Genomic DNA, 9,765 nt, shown 5'->3' with positions numbered 1-9,765 from the left:
TAAGATAGGTTGCGTCACTGCACAGTCTCCCCACCAGCTACAATTTGACAGTTTCTCAGGTGAGGCGTCACGCTACAGGAGCTCTTTCACTTTCTTTTGAGTTTCAGCGCGCATATCACTGTGAGCCTGGGGTTGCTTAACTCAAAACCCAGTTACCAGAAGCCCTCACACCACGGCACCATGAGCAAAAAGAAAAAGGAGTGGAGAGCGGAGAAAGGTAAGACTCTTTTGGACTCTGGACGTGTGTCTCTTCCGTTTAAAGACAGCATTCGCCTTGGTGGTGTCAGTTTGGGGTTTGACATCCTCTGGGTTTAACCTGAGGTCACGTCATGCACGTGGCGGGAGAAATGTCTTAATAGACGCTCTTCCTTCTGAATCAACAGTATGGACAGATGCACACCTTCTGATGCAGGTGCAGCATCAATACATTCTGCTGTTATCAAGGCCCTTGTGTATCCGGCGTTAAAACCTGTTTTAAGAGTGCACGTGTTGATGCACAGTGTTTTTTGTTGAATTGAAACATGCGTATGTGTGTTTGTTGTATTCGTGAAACACTGAGTAATAACATAAAATCCCCAGCAGGTGCATTGCACGGTCCGGGGTACAGTTATGGTCATAGTTCAAAATGTGTTTGACTTGAGGTCTGAAACTGTAACCGGTGTACTCCAAGTCAGCTCACATAAATGCATAAACTAAGTTACAAATTAGAAAGGCTGTTAATTGCACAGTTGTGACTTGTGACAGGCATGTGCTTTGCAGGGGTGCTCAAAAAGCTGCTATTGTATATCCACTTTTATGAGTAGGTCAATTTTAGTTAAATTTTTAACAGAAATTAGTTGGAACTTGATTTTTTTAGGAGCAGATGAAAGTTGAGCTTGTATAGTGAAAGTTTCAAGATTTTGCATTTTGTAATGGCTAATTAATATGATCTTTTTAGCTAAATTTGATAAGTAATAATAATAAAAATTAAATGAATGAAAATAGCAATCATTTTAAGGGCTAAACCACTGCCTCCTGTTTGATATGATTGCATTAACAGACTTCGATATAAACAAAAGTGAAATTGAGTGTTGACATAGAATTAGGGGAAATGGTGTTTTGTAATATACTTTGAAATATACAATTTACAGTATACCTATATAGATTATTAGGATGATAGATAGATTGATAGATAGATAGAATTAGGGGAAAGGGTGGGTTGTTCAGCTTGCATATAACTACACAAACCTATCAATATGATTGCATTAACAGACACTATTAGATGAAAACAAAAGTGAAATTAAGTGTTGACGCTGGTATTGAACTCAGTTGTAGGGTTGTCATGATACCATCTATTCAGGCCATGATACTATACCAGCTGAAGTATCATGATATGATACCAAGTAGTATTGCAATACGTTATTAATTCATAACTCAAATATATGAAATAAAGCAAATTTTATGAAATACTATATTTTGTATATCATAATACTTTAAATTAAATTCCATTATTATTGAAAACGTAATATTTGTACAAACTTTCTCTGATATTTTGTGTATATATACTGGGACGCTTTTGTTATTGCAATAATAATATTAATAATAATAAAATAAATAAATAATTGATCACACCATATGATTTTGTCATGACTGCAGCAAAATACGTCCCATATGCAGACAGTTTAAATGAAAGTAAAATAAAGTGGTCTATTGATTATTCAAATTTTTTTTGATGGCACAAATGTTTGATCTTTTTATGCACTTTTCAACATGCAACATATTATAGAAGCGTTAATGACGATACTACAGTGGCACCGTCAGTGTTTTGGAGCCGTAGTATCCCAATGCTATTGAAGTACCGGTAAACCATGCAACCCTGCTCAGTTGTATCAACTCTAGCTGGTTTGAGCAGAATTATGGCATTGCTGTCTGATTGCTTGTTTCTGAATTAATCATGTTTTAACTCTACACTGCCGTTAAAGTAGTGATTTGTATAAAAAACACTTCACGAGTTCTGTAAAATGTTTTATTTTTGAGAGAAATTACTTTTATTACACTCAAAAAATGAGGTTCAATGTCTGTTCAAACTACTTATTCAAGCTGCAACAACACAATTCTTGATGTTTCTTTTGAGACAACTTAATTATTTTATGTTTAATTAACTTAAATTTGTAAAAACTAACCTAATTCCTTCGTTATCCCAACACAAATAGATTGTGTGGAACCCAGCTTTTTTGCAGCATTACATTGAGCACAAGTGATGTTTATGATGTTGCAAAAGATTTTTATAAAAAAAAAAAGTTGTTCATTTTAAAATTCTTTGCATGAAATAATCTACACTTTTTTTGATAATTGAAGGAAAATCTGTTCCTGTAGATCTCTGCAAAGCTGTTTTGATACAGCTTGATCTGTATAAAGCACAGAAATAAATTACTCACTCACAGTGTGACCTGAAGTTCACCATAGCAGCTTAATGCTTGTTAAAAAATATGGACTCTGGTGAATATGCTACCACAAGCACATTATTGGTCCTGTATTGTAAATCAAATGCATAATAATAAGATAAATTGTAAACAATAATAGCTGTTGATTCATGGTTCGCTAGATTAGAGTGAACTGCACAATGACTTCAGTTATAATATCTGTTGAGGGAGATTTGATGATATGAATCACCTTTGTTGGCTTTTGTGCTATTTTAAAATCGCAAGTACATGTTATGCTCATAAAGGGGCTCTTGTGAAGGAGATCATTCATGTAGCAATAAGGAATGCAGGAGGATAAAAACACAGAAAAAAATGTATTAATAAAGATGGTTGAAAAAGCAGATGTAGGGGAAGCCAGCATGAAAAATCAGAACTGTCAGCTTGGGCACTTTGGAACTGGTTTATAGCAAGAATATCAATCTAAAGTTTCATTTAGTTGTGAGAGAGACAAACATAATGTCGTTAAAAAGATTCTAAAACAAATTTTGGTAGGGTCTTAAAGCATTTTATGTATTGTAATGGCTTTACTTATTACATGATGGTATAAAAAGTTAGTTTATTTTGGCATTTTCTGGAAATCTCTAGAATGTGTTTGTCTTTACGATAAAAACAAGAAACAAAAAGTTTTCAATTTTCATAACTTAATTGTTTTATTTTAATTGTGATTAGTGTTTTTCAACATATCCAAATCAGAATTATAAATTTGTTGGGCTTTATTTTTAATGTTCTTTAAGTTCCAGGTTTTAATTTACTAGAGAAACAAAAATGAAACTGAAATCCTAGGAATGAAGTTGTTAACTTGTTGCTGCAGAATGAAAACAGAAAGTAGTATATAGATTGTAATCCGAGACCTAGTGTATAAACTACACTCTACTGCAGTCATTACAACATGACTTTATCTGAACATTAACATAAATATTTGCAAGTTATGTTGTGCATGTATGTATCTGTATAGAACAGATCACACCCAGTCTGGTTCCACTGCGTTAGGCCTGCAGCTGTATGCTGAACAGTGTACCCTCATTAGCCTGTCACTTCTTTCTCGCACACACTTGCATGGCTGCCACAATTACCACACCAAAGAGTACCACTCTGACACGATGCACAGAGCTTGTCGCAGATGTTCCTTTATGAACCCTTCTAATTCAAACTGATTAGCTTTGCTTCACAAGATGTGCTCTTGTCTATCTGTACGCTATGACTGTATTGTTTCTTCTGTTCCACAGAGCGCCTTCTCAGCCTTAGCCTAGAGGATAGACGCAAAGATTATCGAGGAAACTATCTGGAGTTGGACAAGATCCCCACCTGGGCAAATCATGACAGTAATACAGGTAAATATCAATGGTTGTATGACTGATCTTTTATTATTTGACCTGTGGCAGATAGATAGATAGATAGATAGATAGATGGATGGATGGATGGATGGATGGATGATTAGATAGATAGATAGATAGATAGATAGATAGAGAGAGAGAGAGAGAGAGAGAGAGAGAGAGAGAGAGAGAGAGAGAGAGAGAGAGCTGTGTGAAATTTTTTTTTTTTTTTTGTTTGGTGACACTAGTGGTGCCGAAAGTACACTCTTTACCTATAACAGCCCACATGCTGTTACAGTAATAATTTGTATAAAAACACTTCAGGAGATTGAGTTCTGTAAGGCATATACTTTTTTTGAGAGAGAAATTAATACTTTTATTAAACTCAAATTCTTTGCATCAAATAATTCTAAGATATATGAATTTTTGGAGCATTAAATCTGCATATGAAAATTATCTTTAGAGACTAGAGTAACGTCCTCTGAAAATTCAGCATTGTCATCATATAAAATAAAATATTAAAGGTGCTATTTTAGTGCATTGGTTCAATAAGTTAAATTGTTCTCTGATATCTACATAGTAGGATCATGGCTTCGGTAAATAAAAAAAATCTCCAGAAATGGTTTTCTAAGCTCATTTATTACTCCATAAAATACCCATAGAATCAGAAGGTCCATGATTGACCATATATGGTTTGTGTCGTGAATATTATTAAACTCCACTCTGGCATGTTGCTCTTACAGTCACACACAGTATGATGTACACCGAACACGGAGAAATATAATCCCAATCAGAGTAATGTTAACCTATTTTGCTCACCAGATCTGTTGTGGATAAAAGCTAAATTATAATTATACTTGACAAAAGAGAGTGAAAGAGATGTGTGGTGTTGTGTTTTGAAGTTTTAGTCAAAGAAAGCACAGCCAGTAATTAATATCAACCCTGAGTGATTTTACAAGATTCAGCATTTACATGTGTTTGTTGAAACATACGCATCGAATTTCACAATAAACTCTATAAATTAACAAAAGATGTAACTAAACATATCACATGCTTCTTCGGAGTGGGGATGAATAAATGTGTATTCTGTAAATTTTGCGTTCTGAGGCCAGTTTAAAACATGCCTTGTGCTGTTGTTGCCCAGTAACGCACCGTAAACAATTCGGGGCTGGCGTTTTCAAAATAAATGTTCCACATAGTAAGTGAAATATACGCTTAAAATATCTAAGGGAGGAAAATTATCACTGTTGTCTCACTAGCTTCTCAAACCCAGCATATTAATAATCTCAGAGCTTTTTATGATCTCAGAGTTTGATGACTGGATAAACAACCTAAATTAGGCATACATGTAAATGTGGAGGGCATGGCCCGTGAGTCTCTTCACAGTTTGTTTTGTCTTCCGATTGGTCCTTTGTCCCCCAGGGTGTTACAGTCATGGAACTTGCATGAGAAAAAGGAAACGGTGGTGTCTGAGGCTAACAGTATGCCCCTTTTTATATACTGATCTTTAATTATTCTTTGCCTTGGTATACCCAGATTTTCATTAGAGGGCACCTTTGAAATAGAAAATATTTTAAATTGCAATGACTTTTCTCAATCTTACTATATGGAGTCCATTCATTCAATTATTTTAAAGTTGCATAGTCATTCTAGAAGGTGGTACTGGTTGTTTTGTGTCCTCTTCTGCCAGCAGACCTGATAGTTACTCTGCATGCAAGTGACTTGCTGCCCTTTTAAAGGAAAAGGACTCATGGATCAGTGTGACCCCTGACAGCTCTGATATCATACCTTATTTATGGATGATGCTACCAAAATCTTGGAAAAGGTGTCAGCCCTCACCTCTTTTAGCTTTTTGTTTATTTGTGCTGGATTGCTAGATCTAAGATGGCTTATGTGTGCTGTCCAGATATTGAAGATTTATTCATATATTTCCCAGGCAAATAAATGTGAAAAACCGAATGAGAGACCTAGATAGTGCAATTTTTTTTTTTAATGTAGCTTTAATGCAGTATAACAGAAATGTGGCCTTTAATATCAGACTTCAGATCAATCCAGCCATGTAAAACGTATCTTGTTTTGAAAGTCATAATTTACTAGTTTACTTATTTTAGTTCAATTGTGGCCACAGATTATGTATTTGTTCGCACTGGTTATTCATTTATTTTAGTCTTTGGCTTGTTTTACACAATGTTTATGTGTAAGTGATGTTTAATTTAAAGGGCTAGTCCACTCAAACTAAAAATTCTGCCTTAATTCTGCTCATCCTCTGCTTGTTACAAACCTATTTGAGTTTCTGTCTTCTGTTGAACACAAAGGAAGATGTACTGGAGAATGTTGGACAAAGCAGCCATTTACTTCCATAGTATTTGCCCAACTTGCCAAAGAATATCTTGTTTTTTGTTCAACAGAAGAAGGAAATTCATGAAAGTTTAGAACCACTATGTAAGTAAATATTGAGGGCTATTTATTTATTCAGTTATTTATTTATTCACTTTTTATTCATTTTCTTGTGGGGTTGCTACAGCGTAATGAACCGCCAACTTATCCAGCGTATGTTTTTATGCAGTGGATTCTCTTCCAGCTGCAACCCATCACTGGGAAACATCCATACGCACACATTCACACACACTACGGACAATTTAGCTTAGCCAATGTACCTGTACCGCATGTCTTTGGACTTGTGGGGGAAACTGGAGCACCCGGAGGAAACCCACACAAACTCAGGGAGAACATGCAAACTCCACACAGAAATGTCAACTGACCCAGCCTAGGCTCAAACCAGCGACCTTCTTGCTGGGAGGTGATCGTGCTACCCACTGCACTACCATGACACCCTGATTTATTTATTTATTTCATTTTTGACCCTAGTCCAGGGATGGGCAAACTCGATCCTGGAGGGCCGGTGTCCCTGCATAGTTTTGCACCAACCCTAATCAAACACACCTGCTTGTAGCTTTCTAGTGATCTTGTAGACACTAATTAGGGTGTTCAGGTGTGTTTGATTAGTGTTGGAGCAAAACTCTGCAGGGACACCGGCCCTCGAGGATCGAGTTTGCCCATGCCTGCCCTAGTACATTGTGCCTCAAGTGTCCGAAATTTTCTGATCACAACAAACAAAGAGCAGATATGATGAAAATCATTCCACTTTAGAAATTAATACATAACAAAGGAAGTTTTGCAAAAGTCATGCTAGAATTTTTGTTTTGTCTCAACAATAAATACTTGAAACAAATCAGCTGTAGCAATTTTGGGACGTTACCAAGGGCTGCCTACGACAAAGAACATGGGTTTTTTTAAATGGTCTGCAAAGATTAGTTATGGAAACAAAAGGTAAATTCCTCATGACTTGTTCAGCAGAATAATTTTCTTTAAGGGCACCTATGGTGAAAAATCTACTTTTCAAGCTGTTTGGACAGACATATGTGTAGGTATAATGTATAGACTGTCATATTGGGGTGATATAAACATACCCAGTAAAAACGATGGACCAATTGGAGCGGTTTTGAGACTGGCCGCAACTTGACATGGGAGTGCGGTCCCCCCCACCCACCGAATTGATTGACAGCTGCGTATTAACATGTCTCCGCAGTAACGTGTATGATCATATCAACAAGACAGGACGTGCACAAAGCAACCGGGATTTAAATAAAAGGTCTGTTCAGTTCACTAGGATCATCAATCATAATCAAATGTGATCAAGAGTGAGTTTTACAAGTTTAAAATGTTTTAAGTGCATGTGTGGAATAAATTAGTGATTTACTTCATCACCACAGCCGTGTCAGTACAATTATAAAAGAAGACGCTTCAATCCCGGTTTGTGGATGTTAAATCAGGTTTTTTTTGTACATTAACATAACGGATATTCATACAGCAGTGGATATTAATGTGTATCCTGTCCCCTCTCTCTCTCTCTGTCTCTGTCTCTGTCTCTGTCTCTGTGTGTGTGTGTGTATCTGTGTGTGTGTGTATCTGTGTGTGTGTGTGTATCTGTGTGTGCGCGTATAAAACTTTAATGACATTGTGACTCATCGTTGCAACTCCACCAAATGCATCAAATACTCATTGATAAAGTTCTTGCTGTTGTGTTTCTCACAACCGTTACATGAGATCTGCTTCCTTTATGTCTGTCTGTTGTCTGAGGCAACCAAGGGCAGAGATTGAGGCACACTGACAGGCACGTGGTAACAGTGGGCAGGGAGGACTAGCCTTAAAGGCCCAGTACACAAAAACAGCAACAAGCTGTTATTAAATACAAACTACTGAAAGCTATAATAAATAATCTGATGGGTGTTTTGAGCTGAAACTTTACAGACACATTCTGGAGACACAAAAGACTTGTATTGAATCTGGAAAAAGGGGTAACCTAGGTGCCCTTTAAGAAAGCCAGCAATCATTTTTTGTTTTTTAAAGATGTTTAGTAGATGTCTAAACAAAGTTGTCTTTGCTAAAACGAGGCTAAATTTGGGCTGTCAAGAAAAATTTAATAGACCTCTAAGAATAGACCAAAACTAGTCATCAAATACTCAGAAATTAATGATTACACATGTAAAGTCTGTCTATTTGACAGCTAGTCTAGTTTTGGGCTATTCTTAGATGTCTAATTAGATTTTTACTGACAGCCCAAGTTTAGCCTTGTTTTAGCCAAGCTGATTTAGATGATTAAACACAAAATTGTTTGCTGGGCAACTTTGTCATGCACTTTGGTTTTTAGACGTTTACCTGCCATAAACTGATACACTGCACACATCATGGAAGGTAATATTTGCATTATAGGGGAACTTTAAATGAGGGAGAAAATTAGTGAAATGTGCTGATGAATTAAGTTGTGGGAACAAGTTTGTTAATTGACTGCGATTTATAGATGTAATGATTTTTAAATGGATAGTTCTTCCAAAAACCCATTTAATTATTTACATACCATCATGTCTAACCTAAACTACTTTTGAACCAGCAGAGCAACAAGTAATAGAAGCAATGTGACTCAAAATAATTATAAGTTATAATTATTATAAATGTAAACCTCTCTCTTACCCGTTTCAGTGAATAATGACGCAGTTTTGTCAGTTCCACACACAAAACAACAAAAATAACATTGGTTGCTGACATGGCAATAAATAAAAAATACATTACATTACACAAAACAACAGTTGACTTCAAAAAGACTTGAAAATGCTGCACTGTTCTTTTATAGTGTTCTGTGTGGTTGTTTAGTCTCCGGAGGTCTCATGAAAGGGATCTTGCAAACCAGTTTTCTGTCTTTCATGAAAAAGTCATGGAGATTTGAATGCAATTAAATGCATTTCATGTTTAGGTGAACAACTCCTTTAAGAAATTTCTTGGGGTTTTCATTTTCTGTGTCAGTCATCTTGCTGTGAATGAATTACCTTGTTTGTTTGTTTTTTTTGTAGCTGTTTCGGCACAGTAGGAAAGGTTTAGGACTAAGCCCAAGCACCAAGTATTTTTATTACTGTAAAACAAATCAGATTTCTAAAACACTTGAATGTACTCCAGTTTTTGAAAGATAAATAGTTTTCTCACGTACATTTCTAGCTTTTACAGAAAGTGCTTGCTAATTCATTTAATGAGAAAGGAACACATGTAGGCATAGTGGTTTTATGGCTAAGATCCAGAACAGATCATGAATCCAACATAAGGGACTGCTCTGAGATTCTGGGTTTCATCTGTCCCTACAAATGGTCCAGTTGAACAAGGTCTTGCAAGTTGGTTAACAGGACTTGCATAGCGATGACTTTGCATTTGTAAATGCATTACAGTAATTTTGTTCTGCATTTAAGTCAGGAGTGGCTATTTGCACTTTTATTTTACCCTCAATATAAATAGCAGTGGATGCAGTTTACAGACGAAACTTGTTTATACAAGTAAAATGCTATTATTAACGGTAAAATGTCTAGGTAGTGGTAGGTGAAGTTAGTGAAATATTTGATTCCTTTATTTATTTTTATTTATTTGGATTCAATCTTTTTCAGTTG

General features: G+C 35.9%; 1 protein-coding gene across 2 annotated transcripts in view; it reads left to right on the top strand.

Annotated features, from left to right (window-relative positions):
• The first annotated feature begins 5 nt into the window (after window positions 1–5).
• Window positions 6–9,765, top strand: part of macrod2 (mono-ADP ribosylhydrolase 2) — an 865,478-nt gene continuing 855,718 nt past the window's right edge. For both annotated transcript variants that reach the window (XM_056470919.1, XM_056470918.1), the window contains exons 1-2: window positions 6–217; window positions 3,689–3,793. In XM_056470919.1, coding sequence (XP_056326894.1) covers window positions 181–217; window positions 3,689–3,793 — 142 coding nt within the window. In that variant the 5' untranslated portion in view covers window positions 6–180. The remainder of the gene's footprint in view (window positions 218–3,688; window positions 3,794–9,765) is intronic.

Source organism: Danio aesculapii, chromosome 13 (assembly GCF_903798145.1).
Source record: "Danio aesculapii chromosome 13, fDanAes4.1, whole genome shotgun sequence".
NCBI classification, from domain to species: Eukaryota; Metazoa; Chordata; class Actinopteri; order Cypriniformes; family Danionidae; genus Danio; species Danio aesculapii.
Note: the sequence above shows the minus strand (reverse complement) of the source record. Positions and strands in the feature narration are given on the sequence as shown.